The sequence below is a fragment of the Oncorhynchus masou genome, chromosome 31 (genome assembly GCF_036934945.1).
Source record: "Oncorhynchus masou masou isolate Uvic2021 chromosome 31, UVic_Omas_1.1, whole genome shotgun sequence".
NCBI classification, from domain to species: domain Eukaryota; kingdom Metazoa; phylum Chordata; class Actinopteri; order Salmoniformes; family Salmonidae; genus Oncorhynchus; species Oncorhynchus masou.
Window position 1 is genome coordinate 25,908,881 of NC_088242.1, and position 23,250 is coordinate 25,932,130.

Below are 23,250 nucleotides of genomic sequence, written 5' to 3' on the forward strand. Positions count from 1 at the left end.
CAAGCAGCGAGCAAAGCTCCAAATGCATGTGTGTATACACAGCAAGCATTGAATGAAAATGAATTACCTGTAGGCATGATATGCATCCTTGCTTCCTCTAATACTCAATTAAACTTGATAGGCATAGACCATCTGCAAATTCATCTCAAGGAACAGACAACAGGGAAAAGGTGTATACAGAAGCTTTATTGCCAGTTAGAAAAATATTTAAGATCCCCCAAAATCCACATACCAACAACAATATCTTTAAAAAATAAATACAAATGACAAACATTCAGTACTGTAGCTAGTGGGCCTATAAACTGCCTCTGTTGAACTCAATTATCTTTTTTCTGCACGGGACAGAGGGGGAAAAATATCTCCCCCAGGTTTCTAAGCACCCCTCTATTATAGAACCACCTTTTGGACTGGTCAGAGGCTGGCAGACCACAGAAGTGGTCAGGTGAGGGGTGGCAGTGCTGGCAGACATTCCCTCGTCCCTTGTACCACTCGTTGGAGGTCTGGTTGACCAGAGCTAGGTAGGAGTGGAACATGGTGTAGCCTGCCAGGAGCAGGAAGACGAAGACCAGGAAGCCCAGCATAAACACGATCCTGGGGAAGGTCAGGAACAGGTGCTGGGGAGAGGAAATATACACAGTGTACAAAACATTAACACCTGCTCTTCCCATGAGACTGACCAGGTGAATCCAGGTAAAAGCTATGATCCACTTCAAATCAGTGTAGATGAAGGGGAGGAGACAGCTTAAAGAAGGATTTGTAAGCCTTGAGACATGGATTGTGTATGTGTGCAATTCAGAGGGTGGATCAGCTAAACAAAATATTTAAGTGCCTTTGAATGGGGTATGTAAGTAGGTGCTAGGCGCACCGATTTGTGTCAAGAACAGCAATGCTGCTGGGTTTTTCCACACTCAACAGTTTCCCATGTGTATCAAGAATGGTCCACCACCCAAAGGACATCCAGCCAACCTGTGGGAAGCATTGGAGTCAACATGGGCCAGCATCCCTGTGGAACGCTTACTACAAGGTGTCGAAGAGTCCAAAGCCCTGCCGAATTGAGGTTATTCTGAGGGGAAAATAGGCTTCAGGGAAGAGTTCTTAATGTTTTGTACACTCATTCTATATGTGGGAAGTGAATTTAAAATTAAAATATAATAAAAAAATAAATAGTACATCTGTAAACTGAGACAAAGTGTGTGGTGATTTCTGTGGCACATTAATGGAACTAGATAGGATTTCATTCATGACATTCATATTTAAATGAATTAAATCAGACTTGCTGGGTTTAAACAGGCAGAAGGAAATACTAACTCCATGTAAACATCAGGCACCAATATCATTGTGTGCGTGTCTATGTCCAGTCTTTCACCTGTATGACAAAGAGCATCCCTGCCTGCTGTTGCTGCCCATCATCATCTATGTAACGGGCTTGTAGGATGCCTGATCGCACCACAGCGTGCAGTAACATGTCCACCGTCAGTAGTGCCATGTCTGCTGCCATGGCACACACACTCAGCAGGTAGAGAAGGAAGTACCGGGTGTTCTGAGCGCCGATGCAGTTGTTGACCCAGACACAGTGGTGGTCGAAGCGCTGCACACACCTATTGCAGACTCCTGGACAAAACAAGGGCAACACATTGGCTATTCAATACAGTTTAGAGACAATAATAGTAGCAGTTATACATTATTATGTAACAATGCATCTTAGGATGTTATACACTGTTCTGAGAAGTATAGTTTATAGACTGTACTATGCCTATATAGTAGACATTCAGAGGTACAGTATTAGATCTAATGCCTGCGACTAAAAGCCAAAGGCCAATCTTTAGTACTTACTACAGTGTTTTGAGCGAGCAGGTTTGACCAGCTGACAGGTTGGACAGCAGACTCCTGGGTGGAACATCCTCTTGTCATATGGGTATACCTGGAGCTGACCAGCATGTCGCTTCTTTGTAACTGTACCTACAGAGAAAGAGCGTACTTAATTATATTCATGGTGGGATTGTATTGCACAATACAATGTGCATCCATAAGAGTTTATAAAATAACTAGCAGGAGCCTGTTCAGTAGGTGTCATTTATATTCCTCAGGGGGAAACTTTACAGAACGTTCACTTCAGATAGGAATGTATTATGTTGTGATTTTCTGTCAACTAAATAGGCCCTAGTCTGTGTTATAGTTGACTTACCAGGTTCCCTTCTAATGCAGAGGTAGAAGAAGCAGGATTTGACCACCAGTAGAACATAAGGGACTGATAGGCTGGAGAGAGTGGTGTCCATGTCCCTGCAGTATCCAAACACCTCATAGGTGAACTCTGTGTACACGGCCCCCTCCAGTAAGATATGGAGATAGATAAACATTCTGTTCCTATGAGGAGACAATGGCCAACAGTTAATCAGAGGGACTGTGTTTTTTTAAATCTATTCAATATAACAATTTTCAAAACTAGGGTTGACCCCATTTAGTCGACAGGCTGCTGTTCAACCGATAATTTTTTAGTCGGGATGTTGCAAAGAAAACAACTAAATTCTGCCATGTCTCGATTGACACCTATGGACTAAACCATTGCAGAGATTGCGGGGATGGCACACCAGTAGTACATTTCCCTTTAATTCCTAATCTACAAATGTTAGTTCAGTTACTGTAATTTTCTGTTCATGTCAATATATTATTATTTTACCATTCTTATTGTCAAATGACAACTTTGTTTGCAGAGCACACAACCTAGGCTACACTTGTGAGAAACAAGTTTAGGTTTGTTTCATTCCATTTACGAGTTATCAAATGTAGGCTTATAAAATGTGCCCATTGGGGATCTGATAGCATTTCTGATTGTATTAACTCACCACCACTAATGAGCTGTAGAGCTTCTAAAAATATATATTTTCAACTCAAAACAGCAAGTTATTTTTTTATTTTTTTATTTTTTACATCCATTGAGGATGACAATAGTTCCTCAATCTTTCCAGCTCTCTCCATTGTGATAACCACTCGGTGTAAAAGAGAAAGAAAATGTAATTCTCTTATCAGGTGGAAAAGTCATAAGACCTACCGGAAATGAATATCCCTTGTACAAATAGCCTACAGCTGTGTCTGTCCAGAGCTCACTGGTGTGGGAAACTGAGGGTCCAACATATTTTATACAATGTTGCAAGTTTGTTAGCAGGGCTGAATGGACCAAGTTGATACAATGTTTTAAAGTTCCTTGCAGAAAGGCCATGCATAACCAATGTTTATTTTTTATTTGATTTCACCTTTATTTAACCAGGTAGGCAAGTTGAGAACAAGTTCTCATTTACAATTGTGACCTGGCCAAGATAAAGCAAAGCAGTTCGACACAGAGTTACACATGGAGTAAAACAATCATACAGTCAATAATACTGTAGAAAAATAAGTCTATCTACAATGTGAGCAAGTGAGGTGAGATAAGGGAGGTGAAGGCCATGGTGGCGAAGTAAATTCAATATAGCAAGTAAAACACTGGAATGGTAGATTTGCAGTGGAAAAATGTGCAAAGTAGAGATAGAAATAATGGGTTGCAAAAGAGCTAAATAAATAAATACAGTAAGAAAAGAGGTAGTTGTTTGGGCTAAATTATAGATGGGCTATGTACAGGTGCAGTAATCTGTGAGCTGCTCTGACAGCTGGTGCTTAAAGCTAGTGAGGGAGATAAGTGTTTCCAGTTTCAGAGATTTTTGTAGTTCGTTCCAGTCATTGGTAGCAGAGAACTGGAAGGAGAGGTGGCCAAAGGAAGAATTGGTTTTGGGGGTGACCAGAGAGATACCTACTTGGAGCGCGTGCTACAGTTGGATGCTGCTATGGTGACCAGCGAGCTGAGATAAGGGGGAACTTTACCTAGCAGGGTCTTGTAGATGACCTGGAGCCAGTTGGCGACGACTATGAAGCGAGGGCCAGCCAACGAGAGCATACAGGTAGCAGTGGTGGGTAGTATATGGGGCTTTGGTGACAAAACAGATGGCACTGTGATAGACTGCATCCAATTTATTGAGTAGGGTATTGGGAGGCTATTTTGTAAATGATGTCGCCGAAGTCGAGGATTGGTAGGATGGTGATGTTTGGCAGCATGAGTGAAGGATGCTTTGTTGCGAAATAGGAAGCCAATTCTTGATTTAACTTTGGATTGGAGATGTTTGATGAGAGTCTGGAAGGAGAGTTTACAGTCTAACCAGACACCTAGGCATTTGTAGTTGTCCACATATTCAAAGTCCGAGCCGTCCAGAGTAGTGATGTTGGACAGGCGGGCAGGTGCAGGCAGCGATCGGTTGAAGAGCATGCATTTAGTTTTACTTGTATTTAAGAGCAATTGGAGGCCACGGAATGAGAGTTGTATGGCATTGAAGCTCGCATGGAGGGTTGTTAACACAGTGTCCAAAGAAGGGCCAGAAGTATACAGAATGGTGTCGTCTGCATTGAGGTGGATCAGAGACTCACCAGCAGCAAGAGCGACATCATTGATGTATACAGAGAAGAGAGTCGGTCCAAGAACTGAACCCTGTGGCACCCCCATAGAGACTGCCAGAGGCCCATACAGACCCTCCGATTTGACACACTGAACTCTATCAGAGAAGTAGTTGGTCAACGAGGCGAGGCAATCATTTGAGAAACCAAGGCTGTCGAGTCTCCAGATGAGGATGTGGTGATTGACAGAGTCGAAAGCCTTGGCCAGGTCAATGAATATGGCTGCACAGTATTGTTTCTTATCGATGGCGGTTAAGATATCGTTGAGGACCTTGAGCGTGGCTGAGGTGCACCCATGACCAGCACTGAAACCAGATTGCATAGCGGAGAAGGTATGGTGGGAGTCGAAATGGTCGGTAATCTGTTTGTAGACTTGGTTTACGAAGACCTTAGAAAAAGGCAGGGTAGGATAGATATAAGTCTGTAGCAGTTTGGGTCCAGAGTGTCCCCCCCTTTGAAGAGGGGGATGACCGCAGCTGCTTTCCAATCTTTGGGAATCTCAGATGACACGAATGAGAAGTTGAACAGGATAGTAATAGTGGTGGCAACAATTTCGGCAGATCATTTTAGAAAGGGTCCAGATTGTCTAGCCCGGCTGATTTGTCGGGGTCCAGATTTTGAAGCTCTTTCAGAACATCAGCTGACTGGATTTGGGAGAAGGAGAAATGGGGAAGGCTTGGGCGAGTTGTTGTGGGGGGTGCAGTGCTGTTGACCGGGGTAGGGGTAGCCAGGTGGAAAGCATGGCCAGCCGTAGAAAAATGCTTATTGAAATTCTCAATTATAGTAGAATTATCGGTGGTGTTTCCTAACTTCAGTGCAGTGGGCCGCTGGGAGGTGCTCTTATTCTCCATGGACTTTAGTGTCCCAGAACGTTTTGGAGTTTGTGTTGAAGGAAGCAAGTTTCTGCTTGAAAAAGCTAAGCTTGGCTTTTCTGACTGACTGTGTATATTGGTTTCTAGCTTCCCTGAAAAGTTGCATATCACGGGGGCTGTTCGACGCTAATGCAGAACGCCATAGGATGTTTTTGTGTTGGTTAAGGGCAGTCAGGTCTGGAGAGAACCAAGGGCTATATCTGTTCCTGGTTCTACATTTCTTGAATGGGGCATGCTTATTTAAGATTGTGAGGAAGGCGTTTAAAAAAAAAACACAGGTATCCGCCACTGACAGGATGAGATCAATATCCTTCCAGGATACCCCAGCCAGGTCTGTGATTTATAAAAAAGATCAACCGGGATAAGTTCTACCTGCAAGCTGCAATGTTTTAATTTGTTGGCTTTTTTATGTAGGCTATTTTTTTTACATCGTTGGCAATGTCAATAGAAGTTACTTCTAGATTTGTATAGCCTCATTTTCATTTAGATAGCATTTTTATTAATCACACATGACAATGATTTTGCGATACGAATACTTTATTTTAAAACAAATGAAACATGTCCACGAAAATGTGAAAATCATAACTGGCACGCAGATCAGTAGAAATGGTCAAATAAATTGGCACTCCAAATGTAGAAGGTTGCTGATCCCTGGTGTAGCCCATTTTCAATGATTTTGGGAGGTGGGAGGGTAATGGCAGAATCTGCCAAGTCCAGCAGTAGTGGGAGGTGGTAGTTCGGGAACATGTTTTTTTCTTCTGGTTCGGCTCTCTCTGGCTCCCTCGAGTCATTTGTGTGTCTTAATTATTTAATCACAGTGTGCTTAAAGCGTGAGACAAGCTCAGTAGACTTCATATAGCCTTGTTGATTTTATTACAACACATAGGGTGTGTCTATATATGGGAAACTACACGTTTTAAAATCAGTCGATTGGTTGAAAGAACAGAATACTGTTTTTATTCGGGACAGCCCCCCCCAAAAAAAGTTGTGCTTTCCAGGTTGTTCACTTACCGTTGATGAAATAGCATGTGCAAGGTCCTCTGTGTAAAGCTTTGAAGCCATAGTGGTGTCCAAGGTGCTATTACCTGTCAAACAAAATAAGAGCATACTTTCATAAATGAACATCTCTATGGTTATGGCTATAATTACAATGGCGCTATAGCACCACTTTGTGTACGTTTCGAGAAGTGCCGTACTCTGATAGACTCTATCTTACCTTTGTCACCGAGTCGAAAAGTAAACCAAAAGGAGTTTGTTGCTGACCAGAATATTTACAAACCAAGGCAATGCAGGTCAGCACAACCCCCACATAGATAGCAAATAGTGTGAGGAAATCCATTTGTTATTAACCTGTCAGAGTAGGAAACATGTCAGGAACATTGTAGGAAACAGCCTACTGTTAGATAACTGGCTGTCAAGCACTGACTAGAAATAACTAACGTTAGCTAGCTAACTTATCATCGTAGTGTAAGTAGATGTAATTATTAGTGTTATTCGATAACGAATAACACTAAACATTTGCTAATGTTAAAAGACGCAGGTGCTCAGGTTGGTTCGCAACGACAGGTTAACTAGCTAGCTAGCTAGCTTAGCAGCTAGCTAGCTTGCTTCCTTCCTTCCTTCCACATTTCACTGCCATAGCTAGCCTAGTTCAACAGTAGCTGAGAGTTAGCTACTTATCTAATCATGACTTAATCGAGTCACCTTGTTACTTACCCTCTTTGTGGGATGTACAATTCATCATTTAAATGTGTGCCTTAACTAGCGTTGCAGTAAACTTCATTAACTTCCTTGGACCATTCTCTTGCACGGTGTGGGTGTCTTCACTTCCGTAGCATTCTTCTTCTTCATCGATTCAGATCGGTGGAGTTTAACAGCGGTTGGCATCCAATATGTCGCATTACCGCTCCCAACTGGACTATAAATCCATTATACTTTGCGATACAAAATGGAAAACTTCCGGAGCATGTGGCTAACGTTTCTAACATTTTTTTTTATAGCGCAGCTGTTCTTCTACTACTTTAAATTTGAATTGGCAGATCGCAACCGAGAGGAACATATACCGTCACCTATTGTACTGTAGTGTTAGGCCGGTGAAAAGGGAAGAATAATTGCCCTGTCAACTAACCCTACACCTATTAAAACCTCACCACTATTCCACTACTTGGCCCTATCTGATCCTACACCAGCCCGGCTGCCTGGGAGGACACCAACCTTAATAAACCAACCTTTCTGAAGCACATGTTATTCCTCTCACTCTCTATTAGCCTCTGCCTACTCACAAGGGAGCCTCTTAGGATCCCTCGCCCTGGACCCATCTTCCTCTACTACTCTCTTTACTGCCTCAGCATATGACACTGAGCTGATCCTGGCAACCTCAACCTCTCACCAGACACTTCTAATCTCCAACACTATGGGTCTCCTACAGTTAACACACACACATTTTTCCACCGATACTACACATTCTTTTGTCTCAGGCCCCCTGCACACTTCTCACATCTAGGAATCTCCCTCCTACACACTGCTGCAACATGACCATAAGCTTGGCACCTAAAACACCATAATGGGTTCAGGACAAAATCTCGAAATGACACGTCCTAACTGGACTTTTTCGGGTAAAGACTCAGCATCAAAACTTAACAGGACAGACAGTGTCTTCTCTGTTTCACCACGCTCTCCACCGGGTCAGCGTCACACCAAACGGCGGGTAGTCACAGACACCGGGAATCTTCCATTTTAGTTGATCCTCCTCAATCCTTAACACCACCCCAGTTATCACTCCTTTCAACAGTGCCCTGCTCGAGAGATCAAAGCAAGTCACAGTTCTTGTCCCTAGGCGTGTGGTGCAGAGCGCCTGCTCACTCTGTATGGAAGAAACTGAAAAAAATCATCACGAGTCCACTTCAATTTACTTTCACTGACTTAACAGTCCCCAAACTCTTCTTCACCCAACCTGACACCAGATATGGATCAGTCAGAAGGCAAGGATCCATTCTCTACAAAAATGTCACTCCCACTGGGAAAGAATAATCTCTGTCACCCTTTCTTCCCACTCTTACAGGCATATCAAACTCAAAACCGTGCAGCTCCGAATCCGCTCCTCCTTCAAACTCTATGTCAATTATGTTTTTCCATTTTTGTACTTCTCTCTCAACATCCTCTCCTGTCCCAAGTTTTACCCCTTTTGTTTCTTCAACTTTTCCGCTTTCTTCAAAACTCATTTACATTACATTACATTTAAGTCATTTAGCAGACGCTCTTATCCAGAGCGACTTACAAATTGGTGAATTCACCTTCTGACATCCAGTGGAACAGCCACTTTACAATAGTGCATCTAAATCATTTAAGGGGGGGTGAGAAGGATTACTTTATCCTATCCTAGGTATTCCTTGAAGAGGTGGGGTTTCAGGTGTCTCCTGAAAAACTGTTTTCCATTTTTTGTACTTGACACCTATCCACCTCCCGTTCTCAACCTCCATATTCACAACCCACAGGACTCAAGCTACCAAAAAGTCCCTTGTTTCTCAGCACATCTTCCATTGCTCTGTAACCTCCGGGACGATTAGCACAGCTGTTGCTGGTGTGACGTCAAAAAACCTTAGTGTTGCTTCTCGGCTTATGATGGACTGTTACTCGACACATTGTAAACAAATGGATACATTATAAGTAATTCATGATTGATTATTTTATGTTATGCATGGCAAGGTTTGTTGTTAGTCATTTACAGTCAAGTTCCTAAATTCAATTCAGTTAGACTAAAATGCTTTAGACTTGTTTGACTTTACATTAACTCAAACTTTTTGCAAATTGACTACACATTGAAAATTCATGAATAAGTAGAAATGGTCACCATTTTACCCCATTTCAATATTGTGCACCTGCTCCTCAGTTGCACACAAAACAAAATGCATCATGATGACACAAGCTGTTGGATCTGGTTGCTGGGCTTTGCTGCATTTTCAAACAGGCCCTGCTCTCATGTTACACATTACTGTTAGTGAGAGGAGTGTTACTTAGAGGCACTTGCTCTGTAGTGTATTCCTTCATCTTCTCAGGGACTTGAAAGGTAAGACTACATCTTATTCTACTCTTTCTGAAATAATAATGTTGGTTGTAGACTCCACAGTTTGTTTAGTGTTGGGAATCTCCACATTTTCTTCACTTCCACACCAGCTGCTTCAATTTAGGCTGTTGTTACATGATGATGGGTTCAGCAGCTATCAACTCTCGCAGTTGTATTCATTTGTTTCTGTATCTAAATGACTTGATTGAATATTGCTGTCGTTTTGGTCTAGTTGTTCTCTGCTTTAAACAACGTAATGTCTTGCCAATGTTGCTGAATGAACAAATAGTCCGGTACCTACCGACCAGGGGGGGTCATCTTACCTCAGGCTCAGTGACCTGTATAATGTCACTTGCTCTCACTTGCTCTTCCTTATTCCTCTATACATGTGAAGTGACCATCTTGAGCGAGGTGTAAGATGAGAGTTTGGAGATACAAGCATGGCTGGAGAATAATTCACCTGGCCCTGTATGTATAACCAGGGCTGTGCTGTTTCTTTAACTTAAATATGACATGGGGTACTTCTGCACTTCTGCTGTTTTCTGTTGGAAAATAAGTCATTTACGTAGCTGTCTTAGTATACATACTAGTGTACAGTATTTAGGCTAATTATAGGCCAGGTGTTATTAATGTTGCTACATCCATTTGTTATTACTATGCTATTACAATGTTATTACTGATTTCATTTAGAAGAAAAACGGAAAACTACTCTCACAGTGCTCCATAAAGTCCCTCATCTCCAATAAAAGTCTCTCTCTATAAGGAACCCCTCTCATTAAACCCCTGCTATTTTGTGTAGGTTTATTGTTACACCCTCTGATCAGTAATTCAATTATCCGGATTGGGTGTGTGATGAACCTTTTTCATTTTGAATTTATGTACTGCACATGCACTGACATATATACCACAACTCACTGGCAGTGCTCAATTACTATTGACTGAGGGCCATGTGACTAACTAACTAGCCTGCTGATTGCCCTTATGTTTCCCAATACTCTATTTTACTGTAAATTACCCCAGGGACACGTTGCTGCAGCAATGTTTTAAAGTAACCCAGATCAGAGGCATACATACGCACCACTGTAACTGAGTCCGTGTGGATATCTCCACAACCCTAACCCTAGTGAAGGGGGGCATGTGTCCCTGTCCTGATGGGGGGTGGAGGGGGAGTTTAAGATTCAGCCTGTAATCCCACTAATCCAGAGCAAAGTCTTAAATTGCCCCTGCTCCTTCTCAATGGGACTGAGCATTGTGGCACACACTTATACACCAGCACACATACACTACAATACACACCACACATATTAATGCGCCCAGGCAGACGCTCCAATTAGTGTGCTCATCGACCCCTCGCCGATCGACACACACACAGTGATTCTGGGCCAGTCTCCGTCCCTTGGAGAGGTACCTAGCCGTGAGAGAGAGCAGGAAAAGAGACAGAGGAGTATTTATAGAAGAAAATGGGGCCTCACAATACCCTTTTTGGAGAGAGGTTTTATTAAGGAGCGGAGTGGAGCGAGGGTGTCCCAGTTTTATGATTAACACTGTGCAAACGGGCTGGAGGACTGCAAGGGCATATTCTGAGAGGAGATGCTGGAGCAACTCTGTGTCAAGTCTCCACTGGTGTTCTATGCACTGTCACCCTTTTCTCGTGTTGAGGTGGCAATGTGGATGATTCTGAATATAAGTTATTTTTAATTGGCAACCCCTCTTGTTTAAATGGGGGTTGTTGTTGTGGTCTGAGTTTTTTTTTAAACTCTTGTGACACAGTTAGGGAGCCAGGTTGGATACTAGCTCACATGCAGGCCACCTGCAGTTTGATCAAGTCTGATACAAGATGAAGAAATTTCTGCAGAACAAGAAAGGCAGATACTCTTTCAGGAACCAGAACAAGCCCGCTGTTCCTCGCTATCCATCTAAGGATGACTGTAAGTCTATCTGTATGACTTTTATCGACTTGTTGAAACACATGACTGTACTGTTTCAAGGCTTTTGAGGTTGCAAGCAGAAACTGTCTCTGTTGTAGGGTAAATGTTAGATTTTCTGTTGCACATGATCAAACAGAATAGATATTTGTATAATTCTATATTTGGTATGTGTGACCAGGGACAATTTTGGAAGCAAACTCATGTATTCATTCTGATCCTGTTTTAATGCTGTATACTTGTTATAGTTTATATAATGTTGTAAATCTTCCAAAATGAAACATTAGTGATTGGAGTGTATTACCCCAAAAAGCACAATAATCTTCACTCCTAGATATAAATGTGTTTTCTGTGTTTGGTTATGGCAGATATTTTTGCATAGAAAACATTGCTTCTTGTACACTTGAGTCATTCTCATGCAAGTAATAGAGTGGTATTATTTCCTAGCCTTCCGTCAGATAGGGATTCCGTGAACTTGGATTCACTTTGGAAGAGAGTGCTTCCCGCTCCTCAAGGTCAAGTACTCAGAGATGCCTTTGGAGTTTTGTTCGAGGTCGGCGACCCCAAGGGTTTGACAGGGGCTGAGAGCACCGCACTGCTTCTCTTATTCTCGTCTCAATCCGCAGGCGACAGAACATCTTTCAGTTGATCCTCATCATACTCCATGTGTTTCTTCATGCTCCTCTCCTCTTTGTCATTCTTATTTTCTCTCGTGTAGTCATTGCGATGCCGATGTCCAATCAGTGCTGGCCAGAGGAGTTTGGCTTCCAGCTGGGAGGAAGTGGTCCTAGCTACATCCTGTCTGTGGAGGAGGGGAGCAGTGCCTACCTGGCGGGGCTGCAGCCAGGTGACCAGGTCAGAGAGATTCTAGATTCTAAGCTAAACCGAAAGGCCTAATCGGTAATTATTTCAATACTTTATTTAACCATTATTTAACAAGGCAAGACAATTGAAAAACATGCATTTTATAGTACTACAGGTATGTTATACTACGATGTTATGATAATAGTGTAATAGTATGAAAAGGGATTATTACTGGAAAAGCTGTTTCTCGGTCCCTTCCTTATACTGTCTCTCTGTGATCAGGTGCTGGAGATCGAGGGCCAGAATGTGTCCACTTTGGGATTCCAGGCTGTCATCGCCATCGCTCAGACCCAGAGGAACATCCCTCCCAGCATCGGAGTTGTGTCTCGCATCCAGCAGGTCTGAACTCGCTCTGACTGGGACTCACCTGGCACCATTATGTTGTAGCACAATGTTTGATACTTCTGATTGATTTTAAGTTCCTTTTTCTGTATTTTCTGTATTTCTGTTTGTGCCTACTGTATTTCTTATTTTTTTCGTTGTTGTATTTTACCCCTTTTTCTCCCCAATTCTTTCGATCTTGGCTCATCGCTGCAACTCCCCAACGGGCTCGGGAGAGGCGAAGGTGGAGTCATGCGTCCTCCAAAACATGACCTGCCTAACCCCACTCCTTAACACCTGCCATCTTAACCCAGAAGCCAGCCGCACCAATGTGTCAGAGGAAACACCATTCAACTGGCATCCGTTGTCAGCCCGCAGGCACCCTGCCCGCCACAGGGAGTCGCTAGAGCACGATGAGCCAAGTAAAGGCTCACCGGCCAAACCCTCCCCTAACCCAGATGACGCTGAGCCAATTGTACGCTGTCCTATGGGGCTTCCGACCACTGCCGGTTGTGGCACAGCCCGGGATATGAACCTGGGACCGTAGTAACACCTCTAGCACTACAGCATATAATGCAGTGCCTTAGACTGCTGCGCCACTCAGGAGCCCCCGACTCACTGTATTTCTGATACCTCATGTAACCTCAGAAACTGTAGGGGCAATCCTGGATTTGCCGTGTTAATTTCATCGGCATGGCCATACTTTTCAATTCATTAGTGAAAATAAATTATCTCTCTTTCTATCTTAATATAATACAGTGAAAGTTAAATAAGAATGAAATCTCTGCTTCTCAGATGGACATCACCCCGGGTCCTGACGGTCGTTTTGGCTTCACCATTGTGGGAGACTGCCCCCTCCTGGTGGAAGATTGTTCCCCCTGCTCTCCGGCAGGACGAGGTGGCCTGCGGGCCGGCGACTACGTCATGGAGGTCAACAGGATCCCGGTGAGGCACCACGAGATGGCGGCAGCGCTGATCAAGGCGTCCCAGGGGCGTACGCTGAGACTAGGGGTGCTGTGTCTGGGGCCCAGACGGAAAATACGCAGCAGTGAGAGTATGGATGAGATACAGCTTGAGGGAGACGGGATGAGGACGGACCGCAAACACAAGGCCCTGGAGTTCAACAGGAAGGTGAGGCTTTCTATTAAACTAACTGTTGAATGAGTTGGAGCTATTCAGGGGAGTATTGATGTCCAGAGAAAACAACATTTTGAAAGAGAATACTTTACTGTTAAAAAATCATTACGCAAGCCTACTGAGCTTACTTCCTTAGTTAGCTAGTTGGATACTTTTTTGTGAAGGTATACCATCTTTCTTTAGGGAGTCTGTGTACTATATAGGCCCTTCAACAACAGTTATTGATATATTTCAGATTGAACAGATTTTGGGGGAGGAGCCTGAGGTGAAGGAGAAGCTGTTTGCGGTGCTGAAGCAGTATGCTGCGGAGAAGAAGGTTGATTGGCTGGCCTCTGTCCTCCCAGACATCCTCACCACTGACGAGCAGCAGACGCTCATCGGCCACATCAGGTACTTACCCTTGAGTCTCTGCTCCCAATGGTAACATCCATAGAATGTAAATAAAGATAAATACTGTAGACTTAATCTGTAGTTGTGTTCAGTATAGGCTCTTGAGAAAGAGGAGGTAGCCTACCACCTGTACTCCCTGCTGAACTTGACTCAGATTATGCCCACAGAGATACATTCAAACCTTCCCATTTTGATACATAGACATCCTAGTACAACCCAGGTGGGATGCAGCCTCCTAAAATCCCAATTTCGGAGTCCCAATGAAAAGTAATGGTAATCTATGGGGATTATTTTGCGATGGGTGTGTAAACAGGCTTTTCCAATTGCTTATTTTGCTGGTGGAGGGATTACGGGGAGCTTGCTTAGTGTCAAGCATTGTGAACGTTATCACAAGGCCCCATCTGCTGCAGACAGGGCTCCAAGACCAGACGGAGAGCACACGACACCGGTACCTTGGTCTTGTCTTGAATCGAAATTAAGTTCAGAATCTAAAATGACACCTAGTGTTTTATCTTTATTGCCTGTGAATTAAAATGTGAGGCCAGATTCTCTCTCTGTGCTTTGACACCAACAAGAAGTACCTTGGTCTTGTCTTGATTTAACTGGAGGAAGTTGTGAGCCATCCAAGTATTTAAGTCACAAATACAGTCTAATAATCGGTGGAGCTAAAATCAGACCCCTCGGCTTTTCCCACCTTTTGTTACGTTACACTTTTTCCATCTTTTGTTACGTTATTCTAACATCGATTGAATAGTTTTTTCCCCCTCATCAATCTACACACAATATCCCATAATGACAAAGCAAAACCAAGTTTTTAGAAATTTTTGCAAATGTTTCAAAAATGGAAAACTGATATCACATTTACATAAGTATTCAGACCCTTAACTCAGTACTTTGTTGAAGCACCTTTGGTAGCAATTATAGCCTCAAGTCTTATTGGGTATGACGCTACAAACTTGGCACACCTGTATTTGGGGAGTTTCTCCCATTCTTCTCTGCAGATCCTCTCAAGCTTTGTCAGGTTGGATGGGGAGCGTCGCTGCACTGCTATTTTCCGGTCTTTCCAGAGATGTTCGATCGAGTTCAAGCCTGACCTCTGGCTGGGCTACTCAATGACATTCAGAGACTTGTCCAGAAGCCACTCCTGCGCTGTCTTGGTTGTGTGCTTAGGGTCGTTGTCCTGTTGGAAGGTGAACCTTCACCCCAGTCTGAGGTCCTGAGCGCTCTGGAGCAGGTTTCATCAAGGATCTCTCTGTAGTTTTCTCCGTTCATTTTTCCCTCAATCTTAGTCTCCCAGTCCCTGCTGCTGAAAAACACCCCCATAGCTTGATGCTGTCACCCCCATGCTTCACCGTAGGGATGGTACCAGGTTTACTCCTGACTTTACACTTAGCATTCAGGCAAAAAAGTTCAATTTTGGTTTCATCAGACCAGAGAATCTGGTTTATCATGGTGTGAGAGTGCTTTAGGTGCCTTTTAGCAAACTCCAAGTGGGCTGCAATGTGCCTTCCGTCTGGCCACTCTACCATAAAGGCCTGATTGGTGGAGTGCTGCAGAGATGGTTGTCCTTATGGAAGGTTCTCGCATCTCCACAATGGAACTCTGGAGCTCTCTCAGAGTGACCATCAGGTCACCTCCCTGACCAAGACCCTTCTCCCCCGATTGCTCAGGTTGGACGAGCGGCCAGCTTTAGGAAGCGAGTGGGCTGCAAGTGGTTGCAGACTTCTTCCATTTAAGAATGATGGAGGCCACTATGTTCTTGGGGACCTTCAAGGCTGCAGAAATGTTTTTGTACCCTTCCCCAGATCTGTGCCTCGACACAATCCTGTCTCTGAGCTCTTTGGACAATTCCTTCGACCTCTTGGCTTGGTTTTGCTCTGACATGTGCTGTCAACTGTGGGACCTTATATAGACAGGAATGTGGCTTTCTAAATCATGTCCAGTCAATTGAATGTACCACAAGTGGACTCCAATCAAGTTGTAGAAACATCCCAAGGATGATTAATGGCAACAGGATGCACCTGATCTCAATTTCGGGTCCCATAGCAAAGTTTCTAAATACTTAAGTAAATAAGGTATTTCTTGTTTTTTTTAAAATAAATTAGCAAACACTTCTAAAAACTTGTTTTTGCTTCGTCATTATAGGGTATTGTGTAGATTTGTGAGGAAAACAAATAATTTAATCAATTTTAGAATAAGACTGTAAAATAACAACATTTTTAACTGGAACGGAGAGGCCAACCAACCTCTCCAGTCTGTCCAGAAGGACATCATGGTCAACGGTGATGAATGCAGCACTTAAATCCAAGAGTACAAGGACAGAGAGCTGTTTGGCATCTGTGTTAGCTCTAAGGTAATTTATCACTTTAACTAAGGCGATCTCTGTGCTGTGGTGGGCACAACAACCAGATTGGATTTCTTAAAAAATATAGTTGGCACTTAAAAACTTATTTTTCTGTTTGAAAACCAATTTCTCCAGAAATGGAAGGTTGGAGATTGGACAAAAAGTGCTAAGAGCTGAAGAATCTAGATGACTTTTCTTCAGAAGGGGTTTCACCATTGCAGTTTTTAGTGCAGTAGAGAAAGTGCGTGTGAACAGGGAGTGATTAACAATAGCTTGCACTTCTTCAGATACGCAACTAAAAACTGGTTTGAAGAAGGTGGTGGGGATAGGATCCAGAAGGCAGGTAGAAGGATTAAGTTGTGATATCACTTTCCTGAGTATGTCTGTGTCAGCCAGGGAAAATAAATCCATATTAACTTTGCGTGGTAGGCTAGGACACATATCATCAAACTTCTCATCAGGTCTTGCTTGACTGATACCCAACCTAATGTTGGTTATCTTATCTCTGAAATATGCCTCAAACTCATCACATTTAGATGTGGAGAAAAGTTCACATAGGTTTGCGGGGGTAGGATTTATCAGGCCATCAATGGTCAAGAAGAGCACACTCTCATTATTCTGATTATTAGTGATCCAGTTAGAAAAATTAGCCCGCCTGGCATTTCTAATTGACTTGTCATATATGCCATTTAAGACCGAGATTCGCTTTTCCTGGGTTACAGCAAGGTCAGTGTACTTAGAAAGTAGGTTTTCCTTTTCTCGCAGCCAAGCTAAAAGCTAACAGCCAAGCTAACAGCCAAGCTAACAGCCAAGCTAACAGCCAGAGGATCTCTTCCCTAAGATGCATGATGGTGGTGCATTTTCCAGTTCCACCTTGTCTTCATCTTGTGATTGTGTGGAAATCATCTCACACCTGACACATTTGTGCCCAGCCATTTGTGCCCAGTTCACGATAATCACTGGTTGAGTTGAGTGCCATTGATGATCAGAAGTTAAGCTCAACAATGGCAAAGCCAGTTTTAGTGTGGTCATTTCAAATTCTACCCGATGTCGACAAATCTTGCCAGCCTTGTTCCTGTCTGAGATCAGCTCAAGGATCTGCCAATTGTATTCATCACTGTCTCTGCCTTTTTGAATTACATTTGTTTGTTTGTGACCTCAACTGAACTCAGAGAATACTGGCTGCTATGGCTAAAGACTCATGTTGCCAGACATTTTAATGAAGATATATTTGCATAACCGTTTGTTTTATGTTTTTTCTTGTGTGAAAACGACCAACAAGACTCTCACTAAACCCTTAATCCAAGTACACTTTTTCCTTTAGAGTTGTCGAGATTACTGTTACTTCTATACTCTATGAAGAGAATAAATTAGAGAGGGGGATGGGCATATTTAATGTGAGATGACACTTCCCGTCGGTTTCTAAGTCGTTAATCTGATTGGTTGGTATGAGGAATCCATCTGAGGGAATGTGGACCATGTGGTCATCCGGCTGGGGTCTTACCAGACCATATCTTTGATTATCTGACCTTAACTTGAATTTACTAGAGGGAGGCAACGACACAGAGGTAAAAAATGTGGATGTGGTGGCTTGTGGGTATTGTATCTCAATGTCACTAACTGGAACAGTCTTTACCGTGAAATACTTGTTTACGAGCCCTTCCCAACAATGCAGAGTTTAAAAATAATCATAAAAATAAAAATAAAATAGTAACACAAGAAGAATAAATTAAAATACACAAGAATGGTGCCAGTACCAGATCACTGTGCAGAGATATGAGGTATTTGAGGTAGATACACTACCCTTCAGAAGTTTGGGGTCACTTTTTTCCATGAACTCATACATGAAATGAGTTGCAATATAAATAGGAAATATAGTCAAGACGTTGACAAATATTATAAATAAAGATTTTTAATATAAATAATAATTGTGTCATTCAAACTTTGCTTTCGTCAAATAATCCTCCATTTGCAGCAATTACAGCCTTGCAGATCTTTGGCATTCTAGATGTCCTTTTGTTGAGGTAATCTGAAGATATTTCACCCCATGCTTCCTGAAGCACCACCCACAAGTTGGATTGGTTTGATGGGCACTTCTTACGTACCATACGGTCAAGCTGCTCCCACAACAGCTTAATAGGGTTAAGATCCGGGGACTGCTGGCCACTCCATTATAGACAGAATACCATCTGACTGCTTCTTCCCTAAATAGTTCTTACATAGTTTGGAGCTGTGATTTGGGTCATTGTCCTCTTATAGGAGGAACCATTGCAAAATGGAGTGATAGCCTTTCTTCTTCAAGATCCCTTTTACCCTGTACAAATCTCCCACTTTACCACCACCAAAGAACCCCCAGACCATCACATTGCCTCCACCATGCTTGACAGATTGAATGAAGCACTCCTCCAGCATCTCACAAATGTCTTTGTGATCCAAACACCTCAAACTCTGTCCCGTCTCTGTGTTCTTTTTCCCATCTTAATCTTTTCTTTTTATTGGCCAGTCTGAGATATGGCCTTTTCTTTACAACTCTGCCTAGAAGGCCAGCATCCCGGAGTCGCCTCTTCACTGTTGACGTTGAGACGGGTGTTTTGTGGGTACTGTTTAATGAAGCTGCCAGTTGAGCACTTGTGAGGCATCTGTTTCTCAAACTAGACACTTTAATGTACTTGTCCTCTTGCTCAGTTGTGCACCGGGGCCTCCCACTCCTCTTTCTATTCTGGTTAGAGCCAGTTTGCACTGTTCTGTGAAGGGAGTAGTACACAGCGTCGTACAAGATCTTCAGTTTCTCGCATGGAATAGCCTTAATTTCTCAGAACAAGAATAGACTGACGAGTTTCAGAAGAAAAATTTCTGGCCATTTTGAGCCTTAATTGAATCCATAAATGCTGATGCTCCAGATACTCAACTAGTCTAAAGAAGGCTAGTTTTATCTTCTTTAATCAGAACAACAGTTTTCAGCTGTGCTAACATAATTTTAAAAGGGTTTTCAAATGATCAAATAGACTTTTATAATGATAAACTTGGATTAGCTAACACAACGTCCCATTGGAACACAGGAGTGATGGTTGCTGATAATGGGCCTCTGTACGCCTATGTAGATATCCCATAAAATATCTGCCCGATTCCAGTTACAATAGTCATTTACAACATTAACAATGTCTACACTGTATTTCTGATCAATTTGATGTAATTTTAATGGACAAAAAACGTGCTTTTCTTTGAAAAACAAGGACATTTCTAAGTGATCTGAACTTTTGAAAGTATGTACATGAAGGCAGAGTAAAGTGACTGGGCATCAGGATAGATAATAATAGAAGTAAAATAAAGTTTGCGTATTGTGAATGTATGTGTGTTTGTGTTATGTCGGTATGCATGTGTGTGTTAGGTTTGTGTATGCATAGGTAGTGTATGTGAATGTGTGTGGGTTTTGTGTGGGAGTGTCAATGCAGTGTGTGAGAGTGAGTATGTATATGGTGTGTATATATAGTCTGGTGAGTGTGCGTAGGGTCAGTGCAATATAAAGTCACATCCTTTGGGTACCATTCATATGGTATATCAGGTAGGTAGTGATGCCTAACAATTTGGGTCCTGAGTTTTTCCTGAACACATGACCAGACCAGAGAAAAGTCTTAGTGATATGATTAGATACTCATTATATAAATTGTTATACTGTAAGATCCTGTACTATCTAAGGTTATACGATTGTGTATGAATAATTTAATATTCAAATGCAAAGCGATTTTGTTCAATAAGACAGTGATTCCTGATCCCCAGAGGACAGCGACACTTATTTCCTTCTTTATTCTCTAAATATAGACTGAGTGGCATTTAACAGGCCAGGAAAATGTGTTTGTTTTATTCCACTGAATTGGACTCTCTCCCTCCTCTCCTCCTCTTTCTTTCTCTCTCTCGCTCTTGCGCTCGCTCTCTTTTTTTTCGCTAACACCCCCCCCCCTCTCTCTGTGTGGATTTTCTGTGATGGATTTTTATCTTAATTATTGTGCTTTAAGCTCTTGCTTGTCTGTGGTTGGTGACCGTTCTCCCTTGGCAGTTCACTGCTGGCGATGGTTCTTTGATGCGCCATGCTGATTTTGTCCCATACCGTTATACTGCATTAAGACTTCAACATACCATTTGTGAACCTATGCACTTACTCACATTTAGTATTGTATAATCCTCATAACGTTCCTTCTGATTCTGAAATATGACAGACTACTGACAGTAATGAGCTGTTTGGGGTGAGTACTGGTTTTATTGTTGGGTGTTTTGGGCTGTGGTACTTGCATTTGTCTTGCAGTGGTGTACTGCTGAATGCACAGATCTGTTTCAGTACAGGTAGAGACACCGCAGTGTAGTGTGTCTGACTTGCCGTAGGTGGGTAGATAATTATCCTGGTACAGTACTGTACCTGTGTACTTTTACTCTGAGGGGTAGTGTGTGTTGGCTGGCAGCCCATGCTCTTTTTCAGAGACTTGTTTGAGTGTTTTCTACTATCTATTGTTGTGCAATGATTTAATGCAGTGGTCTGAATTACTTTTTTGCAGAATTGAATTCAGTGTTAACTGTATACTTTCTTGCTTGCGTATTGACTCTCGTCACTTGAGTGAGACAACATGAAACATTCCAGGGATTTTCTACCAGATTATATGAGTCATACTTTTTGTCTCTAGCGATTCCTAGAATAAGCGATAACCTAGAACTCATCATGATAAGGGATGGGGCTTTTTTTGTATCTAATCTCTTGTGTTGTTTTTTCTATAGCTAAAACTGGATTATGGAAGCTCCAGACTATTATGTAATTGTAGTCTGTGAAAAAGTTACCCTAAAAATGACTGAACTTAAGGTGCTATTGATCATTTGATTTATTGATCCTGCCATGTTTGATGTATTGGTATATGAGTTATTGCTGCCATATTGATTGTGTTTAAGGAAGCTAAACTAATGTCAACAAAAAAGAGTCTTCTTTAATGTGGTGGTGCATACCATAGAAGTGTAATGTACTGTAACTACAAAAGCGTCCTCACACATTTACAGTAAATTACAGCATTACTGCATCTAGCAAATCACTTTACAATTTACATCCACTCTCAACCATTGATCTTCCCTCATAGGTCATCATCACATTGCTCTCCCACTGCAACGCTCCATTTCCAGACAGTTTGGAGTGTATTTGATAGGTGTATTAGAGAAATAAAGGAGGTTTCAGCTGCGTAATCACCACCATTACTGGACAATACTTTATTGGCCTTAAGAAGCTTCCTAATGCTGGAAGACATCTGGGTCTGATGGCCACTGACCAACGACATAGTGACCCTAATCACTGGTTTTCAAACCACATAATTATCTCCTAAATCCCTCCCCTCAATCTTTAATGTCCACCGGTCATTTAGTGCCTGGCAAGGGACAGTGTGGCAAAGCAAAGTAATAAATAGCGACAGTACAGTCTCTCACATCTGGAATGGAAATTAAATGAGGTCTCCCAGTTAGATTTCTATTTGTCATTTCTCCCTTTGGAGACATCCATCCTCCCTCCACCGTCTTAGATAATTATAGAGCACCACTCAACTCTGCTGCAAATGAGGTCACATTGGTTGAAAACTCAATTAGTTCCAAAGATAAGACAGTTTAGACAACTTTTATGATGAGGCGGCTGTTTGAAAGAAATCTAATCTTTTATTGAGCAGTGAAGGCTGTTGTGGTGGCAGATAAGGTTTTCTTAGAAATACCACTGAAGGACACAAGGACGCCAGATAATAATGTGGCTAGAGATGTAGAAAAGCTAGTAGAGAGAAAGCGACTCTGTGGGTTGGTGAGAGACCAAGCTAAACGATGCTGCATAAGTACATCACAACAGTAATGAGTGTCCACAAATCTCTTTCCGTGGAACAGCAGGTTCTACACGAGTTCCAGATAGGTCTCCATGTGTCTGGATAACTCAGGAGCACTGTGGAAGAACCATAGCTAATTAGCAGAACATTCCCCAATGGTGGCAAGAATCCTTATTGTCTCTGTGTCCAATTTGCTTGATTTAGCTGTCCATCTTGTTTGAATTTTCATAATTTGCTAGTTCCTTTTTACATGTTTCTGCACGTTGCTTCTCTCTCTCTCTCTCTCTCTCTCTCTCTCTCTCTCTCTCTCTCTCTCTCTCTCTCTCTCTCGTTCTCTCTGTTCTGTTTGTGTCATATTATTTGTGTTTGTGGCCAGTTAGTCTGTCTCGCCACTCATCGTCACCTGCGCCTCATGACACTCACCTGGACTCACCTGGATTATCTTCTCTATATCTGTCACTTTCCTTTGGTTTTGGTTCTTCCCTCGGGTGTTATTGACTCTGTTTCATGTCGGTGTGTTTCGTGTTTATTGTTTTGTTTATTTATGAAAACACTCACTCCCTGAACTTGCTTCCCGACTCTCAGCACACTCGTTACATTTATACTGTATGTACTCACATGATCTGTATTGGATGATGTGTTCATAGGCAGCATGTGTTTTAATTCCCATTAACAATTCCATCTGTTTTAATGCAATGTTGTTCATCAGTTCTAATTTGCTAATGCACACACACCGTTCCTGTTTAAACCAGCTGTCCGCTGCCCTCTGTGTGTGTGTGTGTGTGTATGTGTGTGTGTGTGTATGTGTGTGTGTGCGCGTGTGGTGTGTGTGTGTTGTTTTCATCATCAGCTGTTGCTTTTACATCTGTGTCACAATTGCTGTAATGAACCGTATGTTTTATATCTTCAATTAGCAAAGAATTAGTTCTCTGATTAAATAACACCATACCGCTGTTCTCTTGGTTGCGTTATTAAAGACAGACAAGACGATGGCTTTGATCAGTGTGTTTGTCTACATGATGAGAAG

General features: G+C 42.4%; 2 protein-coding genes across 3 annotated transcripts in view; one reads left to right on the forward strand and one right to left on the reverse strand.

Moving 5' to 3' along the window:
- Positions 1-166: 166 nt before the first annotated feature.
- zdhhc4 (zinc finger DHHC-type palmitoyltransferase 4) lies at positions 167-7,223 on the reverse strand. 2 transcript variants are annotated; one of them, XM_064950488.1, is made up of 7 exons: positions 7,065-7,223; positions 6,565-6,698; positions 6,360-6,433; positions 2,186-2,364; positions 1,834-1,959; positions 1,391-1,611; positions 167-614 (listed from the first exon to the last, which is right to left on the reverse strand). In XM_064950488.1, the coding sequence occupies exons 2-7, from the start codon at positions 6,685-6,687 to the stop codon at positions 318-320; spliced, it is 1,020 nt and encodes a 339-aa protein (XP_064806560.1). In that variant the 5' UTR covers positions 6,688-6,698; positions 7,065-7,223; the 3' UTR covers positions 167-317. The 2 variants fall into 2 exon arrangements, with proteins under 2 accessions (XP_064806560.1, XP_064806558.1); XM_064950486.1 differs by having other exon boundaries at positions 1,367-1,611; positions 7,065-7,219.
- Positions 7,224-11,171: 3,948 nt separating this feature from the next.
- grid2ipb (glutamate receptor, ionotropic, delta 2 (Grid2) interacting protein, b) overlaps positions 11,172-23,250 on the forward strand; it is a 32,820-nt gene continuing 20,741 nt past the window's right edge. The window contains exons 1-5 of the mRNA XM_064952877.1: positions 11,172-11,339; positions 12,055-12,191; positions 12,423-12,539; positions 13,317-13,652; positions 13,894-14,048. Coding sequence (XP_064808949.1) covers positions 11,249-11,339; positions 12,055-12,191; positions 12,423-12,539; positions 13,317-13,652; positions 13,894-14,048 — 836 coding nt within the window. The 5' untranslated portion in view covers positions 11,172-11,248. The remainder of the gene's footprint in view (positions 11,340-12,054; positions 12,192-12,422; positions 12,540-13,316; positions 13,653-13,893; positions 14,049-23,250) is intronic.